This window comes from Opisthocomus hoazin, chromosome 1 (assembly GCF_030867145.1).
Source record: "Opisthocomus hoazin isolate bOpiHoa1 chromosome 1, bOpiHoa1.hap1, whole genome shotgun sequence".
NCBI lineage: Eukaryota > Metazoa > Chordata > Aves > Opisthocomiformes > Opisthocomidae > Opisthocomus > Opisthocomus hoazin.
The window spans coordinates 29,742,847-29,762,511 of record NC_134414.1 but is presented as its reverse complement, the minus strand read 5'-3'; the positions used below and the strand labels follow the sequence as shown (position 1 = coordinate 29,762,511).

The 19,665-nt window shown below is 38.4% G+C and overlaps 1 protein-coding gene across 5 annotated transcripts in view; it reads right to left on the bottom strand.

The window, feature by feature from the left end:
- Window positions 1–19,665, bottom strand: part of NBEA (neurobeachin) — a 544,466-nt gene that overhangs the window by 377,441 nt on the left and 147,360 nt on the right. For all 5 annotated transcript variants that reach the window (XM_075420361.1, XM_075420351.1, XM_075420371.1 and 2 more), the window contains exons 10-12: window positions 19,435–19,568; window positions 3,197–3,305; window positions 544–696 (exon numbers count right to left, since the gene is read on the bottom strand). In XM_075420361.1, the coding sequence (XP_075276476.1) occupies window positions 544–696; window positions 3,197–3,305; window positions 19,435–19,568 (396 nt within the window). The remainder of the gene's footprint in view (window positions 1–543; window positions 697–3,196; window positions 3,306–19,434; window positions 19,569–19,665) is intronic.

The following is a 19,665-nucleotide window of genomic DNA, read 5'->3' as shown; positions in this document are numbered from 1 at the left end:
GTTCTGGCTTTTTATATTAAAAGTATGTACTTTCAGATTTTAGGACCATGACATTTTTCACTTTGGTCCACATTTCTCAACTGTGATTATTTAGGAAAATAACTAATTCATTATTCCCAGAGATGAACAATAACTTTTTACAGTTTTTATCAAACCAAAATACATAAATTAAAATGAAAGCTTATGTGAATGTGTAACAGAAGACATCTCATCTTTTGTTTATAATTAAAAATGCATACTTCTGTGCTTAATCTTTAGGAAAACAATCTAATGCAACAACTGAAAAAGGGACTCAGTCTCTACAAACAGTCCTTCAACAGAATTAGCCAGAATCTTAGGCAAGAATGTAACTGCTTTTAGGAACTTATAAAAGACATTGGAGAATATAATTAAGCAGGGTATAGAATTTATGATCTAAAAAATCTTTGCTATTACCATATTTTAAAATAAAAAAATTAAAACCCTAAGTACCATGGTATAAAAGAATACTAGTATTTCACTTCATTGTAGGAGAGTCATAACATCCTTCAAGTGTACAATTACCTTTGCAGGGGTATGTATCCAGATAGCAGGATTAAAAAGGATGTGATCGCATAATTGCTTCAGTAGAGGTGCTCCATGAGACAACCCATCCAAATATTTTGCAAATGACAAAAATTGTTCCAGAACTGCTCTGGTTATATGAACTCTAGATGACTGGGGAAAAATAATCAGAAAGAACAAAGATAAAGAAAAATCTTCTTCATTAATGTACTTCAATCAGAAATATGACTTATTATTTTCACGAGGCTCATCTTTACTAAATACATGCCACCTCATATGTTTTTATGTCATTTCATATGAAAGTAAGAAAAAAATTACCCACAACTTTTACTTTCTAAACATATTCACAGTCTTTATAATGCCTACATCATTTAACAGGTTAAAAACATTCATGAATAACTGAGGTTAAATCCCTTTGTGCTTTGGTTTTGGTGGGGTTTTTTTTGGTTTTTTTTGGTTTTGTTTTTGTTTGTTTGTTTTTTCTGTCATTTTTGGTTTAGTTTTATTATAATCCAACCAGGATTCTACATTTCACAGCACAGTGCCTTGAGAACTTCCTCTGAAGTCCTTGCGTCTTTTTCAGTTAGTTATGTGTCTTACTGAAATTGGGTGTCTCAGTACGTAAACGCACATTACTGGTAGAGTTGCTTTTATTTCTTAAACGTAAGCAGGTATTTAAAGGAGCTGGGTACAAGGTTTCCTCAAATTTCAAGAGAGTCCTTCAGTTTCATAGCATATGCTATAAAATCACTGCTGAGACCTGCTCCTATGCAGTAAAACCTGGCACACGGACTTTGACATACTTCTTTATATACTAAGTTAACAAAAGGAACTAACAGGAAAAACCACCAAACATCCTTTCCTTTGCCTTCTCTACAAAACGTTCCAATTACTTTTAATGCTGTAAGTACAGTCTGGGAATATGCAGATTTGTTATTTTTAGAAGTGAAGTCCATTTGTCAGTAATACCAGTTCAGCCTGAATGTTACGATACCTTTGGTTTGTACATCACAATTCACAATAAATAGTCTGCAACTAATAAGAACAAAAATGTTATTTTCAAGATGAAGTCAGGAAAAAAAAAGCTTTCAAGCTTTCACTCCTCTCTGAACTATTTGATCACATGCAAATGAACAACAGATAATTCACAAATAATAAAATTGAGCCTGGCTAGGAAACAAAAGGATTTTTTCCTGCCATGTGTGCCAACTGAATAGAAGCATATACTGAAAAAATAAAATACAACCTTTTGAAAAACTGCAGCTAAGGAGAATATAGCATTTGTTTTTAATTTTAACTAGCATTAAAAAAAAAGAGAAAACAGCACATGCTGTAAGAAATATGTTGTGACAGAAATCAATCAAAATGCTTTAAATATTCACACACCCTGAGTTTAATGATTGTAGCAGGTGTTAATTAGAATAGTATGCAAATTTTTCTCTTTTAATTTCATGTACAACATTCTAAATCAATGTATTCAATGTGTGTAAGCAAGAGAAAGGGACTCCATGAGGGCTCAGTAGCCTGCCTGTACAGAACTTGTAGAACTGGAGCTAAGAGCTTTGTAAATTGATTCTGATTATGTCACAAGAAAACCTACCACTGGAAAAATAAACTCCTTAGACTAGTTCTTCAACATTCTAAATCACACTTGCTTAGTACAGAAAACATAAAAGCATAGAAAATACTCTGCTTTTAGGTATTAGGTCAGTGAAGGTAAAGTCCTTCTACTATAAGAATGTATTTCCTTAGCTGAAAATAACATAGGAAGCAGAATGAGAGAAATTATTTATCATTCCTCTTCAAAATTTAGTACAGGATTAGAAGTGAGGTAATTGTTATTTAATTTCACCATCAGACAACACAAAGCTCTGGTCACAACTTCTCAAATTACTGTTACGCTGACCACACGCTAATAAAAAATACAGTAGCAGCCATTCAAGCATATCAGAACCATAAGATTCAATCGTAAGAGTATCACTGTCTTAGTACAGCTGATAGTAGTTTGTTTTCAGATTATTAAATCACAGAAACAGGGTCTTGTGAGGGCTTTGGGCCATGAGGCAGGTAATGTTCCTCAGACAAGCATCTGAACTGAACGTCAGTTTTGTGGCAACTGCTCATCACTACGAGCAAGTAAAGGGAAAGCCCCTTGCAACTGTTCCTTTCAGAAATGAAATTATTTTACAGTTTCTCATCTTCAAAACAGACAGCAACTATTTCAACAACTTCAGAACTGAGCCACAGGGGATTGACTTAATTTTTATTGACATACACAAAAAAAGAAATTTAAACCTAAACTATGACACATCTGTGATACACTTGTACAAACTGGGAACAAGTGAACCTTCCAAAACGAGAGTCTAGGGGACAGAGAGTGAGGAAACAAAAATGAAAATACATTGAAGTGATTCACGAACAGATCTAAAGTGAAAACATAAAGTAAACAAACAGGATCAACTCCAGAAAGTTGATTCTTTGAATATAAGAGGATAAGGAAGATGAAAAGACTTCTGTAGACAACTTAAAAGTATTACAAATTAAAAATACCTTATATCACAAACATATTTTATTCCACCAGTTCTTCAAGCTAAGTGATTGAAAAAACAGTGGATATACTAAGAACAAAGGTCAAAAAAACCTCCAAACGTACCTTCTCAAGGAGGTAGCCAATGACTAGAAAGCCTTTTCCACCAAGCATTTGTTCTTGCATGGCTACTGAACTCTTAAGAAGCTCAACCAAGAAAGCCAATAGGGTAGCACTGCATGTAAAAAACAAGCATTTTTTCAGATTGCAAATGTAGAAAAATCGAACTGTTACATTCTCAACACTCAACAGCTATTAAGTGAACAGAAACAGGCTTAAATTCTTACTTTTTCTGTGACATATTTCTCCAATGATTGTTCACATATTAAAATGGGAGGAGCGGGAGTTCATAATCAAAGAGAAGTGCAAAATCATTTTGTCGGCTCTCCTGATTTGACTGGGACTATCCCTGGTTTTACTATCCAGTCCTGCAGCTTGCATTTCTAGCCAAAGGTTTTGCAGTTAGAAGACGCAGGAGATGATGAGTGGGATCCAGCTGACAGCGCTAGAATGATGCAGGCAGGGATGCAACCCCTGCATCTTCAACCATTTTACCATCCAGACTAACTATGCTAAACTGTAAAATTTGGAGCCAGCAGGCATATCATTGTTCCACATGTTCAGTCCCCAGAGTCACCACTATGACAGAAACGAGGCACAAAATGGCTGAACATGCACATGGGCAACAATGCCCACCACAAACCACAGTGGAACAATGGCAGAGAGAACAACAGTGGAGAGCTTCCTTCATACTTTCTCCAGACTAAACATGAGAATAATACCTAGGCCTGACCAAATACAGGCTGAGAATCACTTTCATCCAGTTAGGCAAGCATAGAGAAACTCCAGAGACCACAAGGAAATCACCCAGCAGCCCATCCCAGCAGTATCTGTAAGTGAGGTGTTCAGAAAGCACAGGCTGGGGTTGGGGGGGGGGGGGAAGTGTTCGGAAAAGGTTAAAATTTAGAAACAGAAGAGATACAAAAGACTTCAGGGGACAGACCTGGCAAGAGAGTGAACCTAGGTTATGAAAACCAACAGTGAAAACCTATGACAGATCAATGCGCCATGGGAAAAAAAAAATCACAATTGAGTCTTGGGTGGTGAGAAGGACAAAAATATACTCATCTGTTGCTGAAAAATCCAGAGGAAAGGGAAAATGAAAAAACCTATATTTGTGACATAAAGCAAATATTTTAAATGATTTTTCAAATACTTCAAAAAAGTAGATGACGGAATGCATTGTACTGCATATACAACACATACATACATTCATTATTCGTGTTCCAAAAATAAAATAGTTATAACAGTTCCTATCTGTACAGACAAACATCTGCAACCATGAAAGTTCTCAAACAGGTGGTGGGCACAGGCAAGGGTTAAACCTGTGCCTTTTGCAACTATGAAAAAGTGAATTAAAAGAAATGTCCAACCTGTATTTCATAAATTTCAACTTTACTTGCAGTATCTAGTCAGCTAAAGGTTCGCTTGCTCTCCAAATACAATCTTTTAAATAAATGTTGAGATTGGTTAATCCATGCCAGCACCGAAAAAAAATCAGTATGCTGAGGAAAACAAAACTTATTGTATTTGGTGAGCAAGGCTGCCATGCAAAAAGTACACAGTGTAGGCAAAGTACATGCTCTGAACATGAAACAGTGCCTTGTCTAGCTTCATTGTTGGATGGTCACAATAATCAGTCTAAAATCACATACAGAATGCTCCAACACAGTGTCAGCAGTACAAGAACACAGATGATATCCATTTAAAGTACTCCAAAGCTTTTCTCAAAACAGCCTGTTAAGCTGTCACATCAATTTCAAACGAGGTCATATGCATCAATTTTTGCTTACCCTGACTGAAAGTTTCTATTGTATTTGCCATCTAAGATAAGATACTCATCATTTTTACTACATGACAATCCATAAGAAGCTCATGTAAAATGCTGAAGATGTATATTTAGAAACTTCTTTAAAATAATTGAACAGGCCAGAGAAAATTCCATATAGATGGTGCTTACTATCATCCTTTATGAGTAACCTTACGACTTAGGAGGACAACTCATTATGTGTAAAGTCAAGAAAGAGCATACATATTTGCAGGATTAAGACTTAAATTACAATAAAAATACTATTAATATTATACTGAAAAGTAAAGAAATATTCTTAAACTTGATTTTAAAAGATTGTTGTACCATGAACACAGCACCAGACTTAAGCTTAAAAGGTTCTGCTTCCACTTCTACAAGTGACTTACAAAAGCCCTTTTCTTTGTATCGAAGTTTATTTTTCCATTCTACGAACTTAGATATAAACACATGGGGTAGAGTTATTATTATCTCATATTACTACAATCTCTACACAACTGTTAGAAATTCTGACAGGACTCCAAATGCAAGTTATAAGACACATTGACACCCTAACAATAAAGATTTTTCTCTCTTTCCTTCTTTTTTAGTACACATAAAACACACCAGTCAACTCAGAAATAATCAGTGGCCAGTTAATATTTAACCATGCCACAGACACAGCAACATACAAGCTGGTTCTAAGCAAGAAAGACTGAATCAACAAAGTTTATTAATTCAGATGCAGATAGAGCCCAAATATCCCTTTTTAGACACAAAACATCTTTAAGTGGGGTATGGCTGAACTATTTAATCTTGCCTGCCCACATTAGCTCTGTACAGACCTACCTTAGCTGTCACTGCAAAGTGATGCCAATGTTTCTAGTTCCAGGAAAATGTACTAATTCAGCCAATGCCTTTGTGAATGAGCTATGCCTTTTCTCAAGTCCAAAATGGCTTTTAACATCCATCGAACCAGACACTTAAAGAAAACCACAAGCCAGCTCTGCAGAGCCAGCTCAGGTCTGCAAGCAGTAACTCTAGCTTCTAATCCTTCTGCACTACCCAAGATTGCCACCATAAATAATAATAATAATAATAATAATGATTCTGTGTATCAGACAGCAATTAAAGATGCGCACTGTTTTACACTGAACACACCTCAGTGGCTAGTTGAAATGCAAAACGAGGAACTTCTGCTAATGCTAACTCGTGATGAAATGACAAGTGAAAACCCTGGCTTTTCATAAGCAGCTTCCTCGGAGTCACCACTGATACTCACTACACCGTGGCGTGCAGAAGCTGAGTTTAGCACCCAAGTTATGACAGTTCTTTACAAAACTCTGGATGTTTCAAAGTAAATGGATAAGGTGGATATAAAGCCCATCTCCAACAACAGGCAGAGTCAGGGTCTCACTATCAAAGTGTAAGAGGTTGCACTGAAACCAAAGCTTGAGCATTACATTACAAAGCATGTCATCATTACACATAATGACGTTCGTTAGGAGGCAGAAGTAGCCTGAAGGAATGACTTGTATGGTAGAAATGCCTTCACACCAAAGGTTTCAGTCCTTGATTCTCTACAAATGTCCATGGCTGTATCATTTGTCCTCTGTAAATTTTCATGTAGGATGGGGTAATCACACAAAAAAATCCCCCCACCTTTACCACAATGTTTGAATAATTTCCCCTTTGTTTCCCTCCTCGCTCTGCCACCTGTTACCCAGCTACAACCCCAAAGCCAGGGCTGTGCATTGAGAAACTCGGTTAGTCTGGATGTAGCTGTAACTATGTCTGGGCCTCCTAGTGAACAGATGAAGTTGTTGAAAGGTATTCTAGTCTCTTGACAAAGACATAATCAAACTGATGTTAGAGTTGCATGGAAATGGCAAACAGTGGAGACACTGGTTTTGGAAACTAAATTAAAATGTTAACCACTTGCATAGAGAACAACAACAACAGAAAAGTAAAAGTCCAATTGTTTGAGTGGTATAAATGAAGGAAATATGACATGAAAACTAACAAGATGAAACAGATAAGGAAATCTAATCTGTTCCAGCACTGAGTTCTATTATATTGTGCGGAGAACAAGAATGTGCTCAGTCCTGATGAAAGAAGCCTTAAACATGGAAGAATATGACTAGCTTCTATCAATCAAAGTTCTTCAAAGTGAGAAACTTCCCATATGTCACTACAAAATGTTTGTAATTGCCTCCTGTCTTTTTTGAGTTTGCCTGAAATACTCAAGTCTTATCCTGAAAGTAACATCTTTCTATAACAGAGGCTTCCCTCTGTTTCTGCTCAAAACCCAAATGATCGACTTTAATGACCCTGTCAGCCACAAAACAGGAAGGACATGCAAAGGATGCTTGTCAAGGTGGGCGTGTATCAGTTCAAAGTCAGCATTATACAATCAGAAAAATCCATGGTTAAAAAAACCCACAAAAATTCAAACAGGGTTTACACTTTAGGATACTTTCAGTCTGAAATTGATGACGAGCAAGGACAATCACCTAACTTTTCAATATTATAGTAAAACCCACAGGAAAATTAACTTATTTTTGTAAAATCTTGGCTTACAATACTAGGGACCTATCCTGGTTCAATACCAGAAGAATAATAGAGTTGAATGTAGTATATAGTTGTTCAAATCTTGGAATAGCACACGTGAATGTATCATTACACTTTACACCTTCAAGCACATGAAACATTCCAAGTACCAGAAAAGGCAGTAGTTAAAGAGAACCAGCCAGCAGTCACCTAGAGGCACAATGAAATTTGAGGTGAACACTGCATAGGACCACAGTATTGATAAAAATAATTACCATAATTAAAAGTAACTAGCAGTTTGTCCACATCTTTATGCAGAAAATGAAGTAATTAAAAGATCTGTAATATTTTAACTGATAGAAGAACTGTAAAATCAAAATGGAAGTGTTTTTAAATTCCCACTGCACATACAGTACTGAAGCTATGACTACCTGAATATGATGACCAGAGACAGGCAGAAAACAGATTACATGTTTAGTCTCATTTTTTTCCCAGAAATCTTGCTTACACTTGTTTCAGGTGAAACTTCTCTCTTGGAGGAGGAAGCAGGGAATGAAACTGCACTAGATAACAGCTGTTGCACAAAACACTGTTTTTATCTATTACGTTATCTGTCTTACATACTTTATGCTAGAAAGCACTAAATCTGCCTGAAAATAACCAACAATTCTTAGACAAGCTTTCCCAACCTCGTCAAAATTTCTCTTTCCCCACATGCTCAGAGTGACCTCAAGCAAACCTTTAAGCGTGTGTGTGTGTGTGTATAAATATTTCATACATACAAATACATACTGACATAACGGATCTGTTCTCCTCAATATTGCATTCTAAGAATTTAGTCTTCTAGAGAACTGACTGCCTAATTTAGAGGATAGTATCCAGAACTTTTAAATATTTCTAGGGATAGTCAATTTATGTGGTTATCTTGGCAGCTGAAAATAAATTAAAACTGAAGATTTTAAATTTAAAAATTTTTATCAGCAGAGCCAGGTTGCCAAAATCATGCTTTTAAAAAGGTTGTTGTTGACACAGGGGAAATAATATTGACTAGAAGCTGTCTTCTATAATGAACAATTTTTCAAACAGAATTTAACAAACTTAGAATCACAGAATCATAGAATCATAGAAAGTTTTGGGTTGGAAGGGACCCCTAGAGGCCATCTAGTCCAACCCCCCCGCAGCGAGCAGGGACACCGCTAACTAGATCAGGTTGCTCAGAGCCCTGTCCAACCTGGTCTTGAATGTTTCCAGGGATGGGGCCTTCACCACCTCTCCGGGCAACCCGTTCCAGTGTTTCACAACCCTCATTGTAAAGAATTTCTTCCTTATATCCAGCCTAAACCTACCCTGTTTTAGTTTAAAACCATTACCCCTCATCCTGTCACTGCTGTCTCTATTAAAAAGATTGTCCCCATCTTTCCTATAGGCTCCTTTTAAGTACTGAAAGGCTGCAATCAGGTCTCCACGCAGCCTTCTCTTCTCCAGGCTGAACAAGCCCAACTCTCTCAGCCTGTCCTCATAGGAGAGGTGCTCCAGCCCTCGGATCATTTTTGTAGCCCTCCTTTGGACCCGCTCCAACAGTTCCATGTCCTTCTTGTGCTGAGGGCTCCAGAGCTGAACGCAGTATTGCAGGGGAGGTCTCACCAGAGCAGAGTAGAGGGGCAGAATCACCTCTCTCGACCTGCTGGCCACGCTTCTCCTGATGCAGCCCAGGACACGGTTGGCCCTCTGGGCTGCCAGCGCACATTGCCGGCTCATGTCCAGCCTTTCGTCTATCAGTACCCCCAAGTCCCTCCTCTCAGCAGAGCTGCTCTCGATCCTTTCATCCCCCAGCCTGTATTGATACTGCAGATTACCCCGACCCAGGTGTAGGACCTTGCACTTGGCCTTGTTGAACCTCATGAGGTTCACACAGGCCCACCTCTCCAGCTTGTCCAGGTCCCTCTGGATGGCATCCCATCCTTCTGGTGTCTCGACCGTACCACTCAGCTTGGTGTCATCTGCAAACTTGCTGAGGGTACACTCGATGTTGCTGTCCATGTCATTGATAAATATATTGAACAGCACCGGTCCCAGTACGGACCCCTGAGGGACTCCACTCATCACTGGTCTCCATCTGGACATTGAGCTGTTGACCACTACCCTTTGGCTGCCACCATCCAACCAATTCCTTATCCACCGAATGGTCCACCCATCAAATCCATGGCTCTCCAATTTAGAGAGAAGGATGTTGTGGGGGACCGTGTCAAAGGCTTTACAAAAATCCAGATAGGTGACATCCATAGGTTTTCCCTTGTCCACCCTTGTTGTTACACCATCATAGAAAGCCACTAGGTTCGTGAGGCAGCACTTGCCCTTGGTGAAGCCATGCTGGCTGTCTCGAATCACCTCCCTGGCCTCCATGTGCCTTAGCATATCTTCTAGGAGGATCTGTTCCATGATCTTCCCAGGCACAGAGGTGAGGCTGACAGGTCGGTAGTTCCCAGGGTCTTCCTTTCTACCCTTTTTGAAAAGGGGCACAATGTTTCCCTTTTTCCAGTCACTGGGAACTTCCCCTGACTGCCATGACTTTTCAAATATCATGGAGAGTGGCTTGGCAACTACGTCAGCCAGTTCCCTCAGGACTCTGGGATGCATCTCATCAGGTCCCATGGACTTCTGTACATTTAGGTTCTGCAGGAGGTCCCGAACCTGGTCTTCACTTACAGCTGGAGGGATTTTACCCTCCTGGTCTCCTTCATGCCATTCATCGACTCGGGAGGGGTGAGGAGAGAGGTTGCCAGTGAAGACTGAGGCAAACTTACCAGTAACTAAAATGCATCGGATTGCTGCAGGGCTCACATTAAACTTGCAAAATTCTGTGCACTGCCATACAAAATCTCTCTCCATTCTTGCCTATTTTCAACTCCCCTAGATACAAAGGCAAATATAAAGGATACTTCAGCCCATTCCTACATCTCCTCTATACCTCACTCTGCCTAGAGCAGCTCAGTTTGTCTCCAGTGCAGCTAAGATACAGATACACAATGAAAGTATATATGTCAACCAACAGTAAAGCAAATACAGTGATGATTTCTACTGAAAATATAATTAATTTCAGGACAAAATTTTTCCAGCAGCTTTCCATTACTAAGAAGCAGAAAGAAAATGTTGCAGATCAAAACATGAAGATGCTGTATTTCCAATGGTTATGATACTGCTTATTCTACAATTGGCATATTGTAGAGACAGTAAGTTTCTGGAATACTGTTACATAAAAACCTGGAGATTAATTACATTGTTACAGTGTTGCCTGATTTTCCCCTCAAACATACATGTCCCTTGCGCAGACTCTAAAAAAAAAAAATTTGATAAAACCGGAGCACAGATTTGGTGTTCACAGCATATACTGTCTGACTGGAAGATGTTCTTAAGGATGCCTTCATGTCTACACATATTTATGATATTTGTGAAGTTCCTACCTTGATAATTCAGTTATTCAGTTACATTTGTGAAGTTACAAATACCACCTAGCTTATTTCCTTAATTCAAATACATAGATATAATATAAATAACTATTATGTTTCAATAGTTCATCATCATAACGTTTCAACATCAAAATCTTCACTCAACAGCCATGTAATGTTATTCCTTAAAAAAAAAATACGCTACAGTGATTCACAAAAACAATGGGTTCTGTAGATAAGTCTTCAAAATTCCAAAATATGACACTTCCTTCTTCCTTAAAAATAAGAACAATTAAACACAGTAATAAATACTTTATTTTCACTTTCATTTATATCTATGGGAACTTTAAAGAACCTTTTCAAATTACACATAAAAGAAGCTTACAGTGGAAATACCAGGGTTACAAACTCTTTCTGCTATGACAAACATTGAACAAGAAAGAGCCGCCTTTGTCAAATTCTAAATTGACTGGTAGTTCCCACTAAGTGAACAACTATTACTGTTTTGTGGAGCTAAAATACAGGATGATTTAGAAAAACTATTCTGATGAAATGGATTTCTATAAGCATCCTTTTAGGAACATCAGTCATCTATTCAAATAAACTCAGATGATAAAGGCTTTGGAGGAATAAAGAAAACTCTAGAAGTCAAGAATTTGTACCAGTAGGATAAAAGTGAAGTTTGTGTTGTTGGTGGTGGTGTTGTTCTTGCTCCTTTTTAAGAAATCAGTACACAGATCAATTTCTCTAGTCTATCCTTTCCCATGATAATTTTCTCTGAAAAAATTACCTTAATTACTTTAAGTTTCATCTTGGAGTGTGTATTACAAAGTTATCTGGATTGTGCTTTACGAAAGGCACCTTTAATTAAAATAGGCATGACACTATAAAGATCTAACTATGCTGATTAATAACTTATGATTTAAGTTGAAGAGGCTATGTAAAAGAGAATGATGCAGGTATTTTTTCCTCTCTGATTATCTTTCAGAAGGATCCTTTATAAACTAATTCCGTTTGTATTTCCAGCTTCTCCAAAATAAGACAAAAGAATCGTATCATTAACTCCATCACAGGTTGTTAATACAACTTTCAAAAACTAACCTTAGCATAAACAGATAAAGTGGTATCAAGGAAAATCATATGCCAACAATTAATGTTTTGATTTTACAGACAAAAAAATCCTACAGTACCTGCCCCTTAACTACAACTCAAAACACTATAGTAGCTGTATTGAGATAAATTATTATTATTATTATTATTATTATTATTATTATTATTATTACCACCACCACCCTTTGTCTGCTGGCTGGCCATGACATCTCATTGTTAGCAAACAGTTTTAAATGATCTTGGCTGATTCATTAAGTAATCTGTTACTTCATCAGAATATTTACTAAATGTTTCAAAGTATGAATTTAAAAATCCTCAGGGAGAAGCGTCAGCAATACATTAGCAATATATTTTGATGCACAGAAGACATGAGATGATCACCTCTTTCTTAGTTTATTCCTTCAGGAAGAAAACCAAAGTACAATGGGTAGGCATGGATTTCAGAAACTGTTTTGACTGCACTTATAATACGGGTTGGGAATACAAAAAAAGATTTTCATCCAGGTATATTCAGTGCAAAAGCATGAAATCAAACACTTGTGCATGTTTGAACAAGATCAATTGCTCTGTTGCTACATTACAAATTACTCATATTCATTTACTCATATTTATGCTGTCATGGCCACTAAAGCCTGCATGCTGCAAAGCCAAGCAGGGTTCCCTTAACCAGGCTGGAGGTAAGATAAACTGAGAGCAGGAGAGATGTGGACAGATGGTGGGGATGGAGAGGCAGATCCCATGAGCTACAGTTACAGCTGCTCTCTAAAGTGCTTCTTTAACTTCCACTTTAATTACTTTTTGTTTCTGTAAGCTTGATGGAGAGAAAGGGGAAACTACTTCTTTATTTTCCCCTTTCCAGTTCTTTTTCTCATAACATACGATGAGGACAGTAAAAGCAGACTACTAAACGTGTTTTGTCCAAACTGATGCCACTAAACACAAGACAGATAAATCGGTGTTGCATGGGAGAACTAGATGTTATGCCTCTACTTACGGGCATAACATTTTGGGACACAGACTCCAGCCATAAATCAGCCACCATTAACAGTTCCTGGATCTTCTGGAGTATGCAGAGGTACCGCAGTTTGGGAGTTTACAAAGTATTTCTACCACATGATACAGTGACTTTATTTTCATATAAACTACCATCCAGGCAGTCTGATTTGGCAAGTCACATTCCTGCTGCCACAGTTTGCAAAGATTTCACCTGAGCACAGCTACATTATACTAGAACTGTGAAATTTCAGGTGCAATATTCAGCCTTCTTTCCTTCGAAACGCATGAGGAGAGGGTTATCAGCACCCAACTCTGCAAACTCTAAATTGCAGATTCGAGGCAGCGATGGACTGGGACCTTGGCTCTCCATCACAGGCACAAAGCTAAATGCAACAATATTGGAAAGGATGACTTTCATACCCACTCTCAAGTTTAAATACCTGGGCCAGCTGTGACAAACAAGAAAAACCTTGAAAGACAGTAGGAGAGGACAGGTTAAGTAGGTAGGATACCAGTGTCATTCATCTTATTTGCTACCATGATCTTCAATTCAATTAAACTAATGACATTATTAAGAATTATTGGAAACACAGATTTTTCATATTAAACTAATAAAAAATCAAGAAATCAAATTGCATTTCCTATCAATCTGTGCAAACTGATAGGAAAATTGCCTATTTCCTATCAAACTACTCATCTATCAAAAAGCAGATGCAGCAACACCACTAGTTACAGACAGGAACCCAAGAGTCATCATCTGACTCTAAAAGATACTAAAAAAATGAGTACAGGTTATTAATTGATCAAAGCAAAGCATGCAAAACATTTGCAGGAAAAGCTGAAGAACAGGAGCTGAAATCTTACTGTTGTCCTCCTCACCATTTCTGTTTCACTGACTTGCTCACAATGGGTGGGCAATATACAGGGCTACCTACACCGAAGAGTGAAAATAATGTCAGTAATAAAACTGACTGAAAAGATGCCTACGTTTACTTTGCTACAAATTTTAGGTGGGTGTATATATTGCCTTTAAGAAAGTTAAGGTGGGCCTAGGAACTGCATTTATTTAGTATGACAAACAGTAAAAGTATTTTAAATTTTTATCGTACAGTGTATGTCATGTAGCAAATCCAGCTAGTAACTTCTAGAATAAGTATATAAAAGAATTCTTGCAATGACTTAATCTATTTAAGTAAACAGCTACAGTTCCTTCTACTTTCAAATACTTTCCCAATATGGTACAGTCCAAAGCAACAATCTCATCTGAATTAACACTTGTTATTTATTCTGTGACGGAACTGGGTCAGTGCCAAAGACTGAGCACCCAATACCTTGTCAGAATCAGTCTGTACGCCTGTGCCCAGCAGACCTAGATGAATTCAAAACCACACGTGAGACCACAAATGAACAAAGCAAGTCCTTCCTATCATATTACCCAGGTATAACCAAAGGTAACAACAACAGTATCATAACAGAAAAAAACACTCTATTTCTTTTCATTACATAAACTGCAAAATTTTATATTCTAACCAGAGCACTGAAAGGCAGGATGAAAAGCAGCAGTCTTTACATTCAAGTGGAGGGACTACTCTCTTAAACAGCAGGTGCATCACTTCATCTAAGAAAACATACTTAAGGTATGAACTCTGTTTCCATTCTATTAATTTCAGTGTATGAGAACATAAGAATCTGTATAATGCTTCAAAAGCAGAACTGTAGGTTATTTCAATACTTGATCTCACGGAAGCTGTAGATAAGCCACACAGGAATATATATATTGTACACATTACAGGAATAAAGAACATTTACAAAGAATGCCATTAAACCACAAAGTTGCTATATTCATATTGCCCTGCTTTATAATTTATAATTTTTTTTTTTACAATGAATCCATTAATTTGAAAAAGATTAAAACTGTAAGTGGATCAAGACAACTAAAGAGCAAGGTGTTCCCTCATAGTCCTGTTAAACCCTTTCAAATGTTAAAAAAAATAATTAAAAAATTACTTGAACCTTGAAATTATTAAACAAATTTTGGTATGTGCAGGAGAGAAAGAGGTAAGAAGGACTCAGAAAAGTAATCTCGAAACCTAGCACCCTTACACTGGGGTATCAAGTGTTTATCCTTCCCACCTACCAGGAACACATTAAGACAAAAGGCAGCACAGCTATTCAAGGGACAACACTGTAAGCCTTTACAAACGTAACTGTCTACTGTCATCAAGTATCACCCAGATCTTTTATTTTTTGGCAAAGTAACCTAAAGGTTATCTGCTTATAAAACCACACAGATTGCAATGGCTGAACGACAAGTACTTTTGAGAAAGAAGTGGCGCAGCCCTCCGTTGCTGTTGTAGATGTAATTTCCTGGGTAAGAAGGGTATAAACAAGTATCAGATACAGTTAAACAACTGCATTTTGGAAAGGAACAAATAAAGAGACAATAGTCTGAAACAATGGGAAAGGAGGAAAGGACTTGGTAAGTATACTTCTTACACAGGGCTCAGTTCTGGGGCCAGTCTTGTTTAACATCTTTGTCAATAAATTGGATGAGGGGATTGAGTGCTCCCTCAGTAAGTTTGCAGATGACACCAAGCTGGGTGGGACTGTCAACTGCTCAAGGGTAGGAAGGCTCTGCAGAGGGATCGGGACTGACTGGATTGGTGGGCCGAGGCCAACTGTATGAGGTTCAACAAGACCAAATGCCAGGTCCTGCACTTCGGTCACAACAACCCCATGCAACACTACAGGCTTGGGGAGGAGTGGCTGCAAAGCTGCCCAGCAGAAAAGGACCTTGGGGTGTTCGTGACAGCCGGCTGAACATGAGCCAGCAGTGCGCCCAGATGACAAGAAGGCCAACAGCATCCTGGCTTGTATCAGGCATAGTGTGGCCAGTAGGAAGAGGGAGGTGATCGTGTCCCTGTACTCGGCACTGGTGATGCCGCATCTCGAGTACTGTGTTCACTTTTGGGGCCCTCACTACAAGAAGGACATTGAGGTCCTGGAGCGTGTCCTGAGAAGGGCAACGAGGCTGGTGAGGGGTCTAGAGAACAAGTGTTATGAGGAGCGGCTGAGGGAGCTGGGGCTGTTTAGTCTGGAGAAGAGGAGGCTGAGGGGAGACCTTATCGCTCTCTACAACTGCCTGAAAGGAGGCTGTAATGAGGCAGATGTTGGTCTCTTCTCCCAAGTAACTAGCGATAGGACGAGAGGCAATGGCCTCAAGTTGTGCCAGGTGAGGTTTAGGTCAGATATTAGGAAAAATTTCTGTACTGAAAGAGTGGTCAGGCATTGGAACAGGCTGCCCAGGGAGGTGGTTGAGTCCCCATCCCTGGAGGTGTTCAAAAAACATGTAGATGTGGCACTTCGGGACATGATTTAGCAGGCATGGTGGTGTTGGGTTGACAGCTGGACCTGATGATCTCAGAGGTCTTTTCCAACCTTAATGATTCTACGATACTATGATCCTTTCCTTATGCACTCCACAAATGAATGTTAAATGTAGCCCTGTTTTTCATGCTAAGCCCCCTTTCCCCATTATGTCCTTTCTTTGCCCCCACAAATCTTTTATTACTTTATTTGCCTATCTCCTTGTTCACTTAAACTATTATTTTTCTCAGTATGTACATCTTATTAAATGAAATATAAGAAAATAATGCACACACTCCAAACCCATGGTATTTCAACATTTAAGTTACATCTTATCAAGCAGCCATTTGCTTAAAAGTCTTTTGAGTATGTTCTTGAGTTAGGATCACATACAATACATTGTATTATGTATTTCTACAATCATATACCGTAATGAATTACAGATATCTTTGTAGAATATAATCTAATTAAAGAAGAAATGCATTGATTTATTCAAGAACAACTTTTTTTCCCTACTTACAGTTCAACTAACTCCAGAAATATTCTGTACATTTTAAATTGAACTTTATGAATGTTCTGACTGACTGGGAAGACCATACACTTGGGAGGAATTAGTCTTTATCTTGAAAAACTTTATCTTATAAAATTTACATTGTATTAGTTCTCCATTTTTAAACAGACCTAGTTACTGCTTTATCATTTATTACAGACTCATCTTATTAATGAATTTAACATATATTTTACCCATATGTAGTGCACATACACACATACTCTTCCTCAAATGGGAATAAAGCATTTTTGCCTACTGCTGTGCCAAATAAAAACATACAGTAAATTTTTTTTTCAAAATTATTTCAAACCAAGCGTTATTTTTCTATTTCACTTACTTCACAATACTTCAGTGCAAGGTACATACTGGAAAATAGACTACAAAAAAGTAAGTATCCCACATGAGTTAATACACAACCATCTCTTCTGTCTTTAACGTAGAGTGAAGAAATTTGCACCACTATACTGCTTAGAAGCACAATTCATTATTTTTAGGACTGTGGTATTACTTAAGCTTGTACTAAAACATTCCCATGAAATACATTAACTTTTCACACTGCAGAAATGATTATAAAACAGCACCCGCCTTAGCTAAAAATATTTGAGTCACCAAAGGGGAAAACAGACGACTGACAAAACTTCAACAAATTGACTAAATTCTTAAATTAGACTGAGACAAGTGATCTTTCATGAGAAATTATACCAATGTATCACCTTCAGTTAAATTTTTCAAAATTGTTGGCAATTTTGGTATTATTTAATTATTTCTTAGTTAACTAATTTATTACTGAAATATCTAATGTAATAGGAAATATCTCAAACAATTAACAGCAGAGTATTTGCACCAGTACAGGCTCGGGGCGGACCTGCTGGAGAGCAGCTCTGCGGAGAGGGACCTGGGCGTCCTGGCGGACGACAGGTTGACCATGAGTCAGCAGTGTGCTCTGGCTGCCAAGAAAGCCAATGGGATCCTGGGGTGCATCAAGAAGAGTGTGGCCAGCAGGTCGAGGGAGGTTCTCTTCCCCCTCTACTCTGCCCTAGTGAGGCCCCATCTGGAGTACTGTGTTCAGTTCTGGGCTCCCCACTTCAAGAAAGATGAGGAGCTACTGGAGAGAGTCCAGCAGAGGGCTACGAGGATGATGAGGGGACTGGAGCATTTCTGCTATGAGGAAAGGCTGAGGCAGCTGGGCTTGTTTAGCCTGAAGAAGAGAAGGCTGCAAGGGGACCTAATAAATGCTTACAAATATCTGAAGGGTGGGTGTCAGGAGGATGGGGCCAGCCTCTTTTCAGTGTTGCCCAGTGACAGGATAAGGGGCAATGGGCACAAACTGAAGCACAGGAATGTTCCAGCTGAACATGAGGAAGAACATCTTCACTCTGAGAGTGACGGAGCACTGGAACAGGCTGCCCAGGGAGGTTGTGGAGTCTCCTTCTCTGGAGATATTCAATACCTGACTGGACAAGGTCATGTGCAGCCTTCTGAAGATGACCCTGCTTCGGCAGGGGGGTTGGACTAGATGACCCACAGAGGTCCCTTCCAACCCCTAACATTCTGTGATTCTGTGATTTGAAGCAGGAAAATGAGCCATGTACTCTGAATTATGCACCTATTTTATAAATTTATTCAGATTCAGGAGTCAGCTTATGCTGTCCATCTAAACAGTGTTTTTTAGCAGGTTTAGGTTAGATACCAAGCTACGGGGAAAACACTGTACCAGTTCTTCAGCATTACCTTTTCAGTTTTGTTACTTCCAAAGGCTTAGGTTTAGGCCACACACTTTGTTCTGACAAGTTTAGACATCTTGTGTTGTCTCTAGAATAGGAACTTGCCCTGATAAGCAGGTGGCAAGAGATCTTCTCTGCAAAAATAACTACAGTTAAGCTAGCTTTGAAGAAGTCAGCGTGGGTACTGACAGACTGGTAAGCACTCCTTTGTAGACCATGCATGGAAGCATTCACCTAACTTTTGTGGAGGCTTTTCAACCTGTGGGTTACCTCCATACCACCAGAGCAGAGACTTCGTATGACCCTGTTTAAAACTCTCTTGGTGTATCCCCAGTCACTGCTGTAATTGTAATACGGCCACAAAGTAACCGACCATAGCTCTATGACTTTCTGACCATATAGTAATATGGAAGGAGATATCTTTCCTTGATTTTGAATGTTACAAAATATGAATTCAAATGACACAGACTTTGAGAAAGTAAACAACATTGTACTGTCAAGTAAAAACACATTATTTTCTTTCAGAAATTGCAAAAACTGACCCAAAACTATCCTTAAAGACTCTAGAATGATTTGAATTCATTATTTTATCCAATGAATTTTATGCCAGTTCTACCTGCAATCTCACAAGTCACAGCATTCAGAAACATTCCCCCAGTGAAAACAGAAATATTCTTAGCTTAATTTTGTTTTGATCTTTCTTGAAAGAAGCTTACCAAACTGTTGTTTCCACCTGACTGTCATGCAGCTGTCGATTGTCTAACTGGGCAAAGAGAGGAAAAAGAACTTGAATCCCTCCAATGGAATGAATTGCGCTGTGAATGGAGTGGGTTACGATAGCTTTCACGTCCTAAATTAATAAGATAAATAAATAAAAGGAAAAATCTCAGTTAATCTCAATTTTAAAGCACAGTTACAAACATAACTTGGGAACACTTTAACACTGA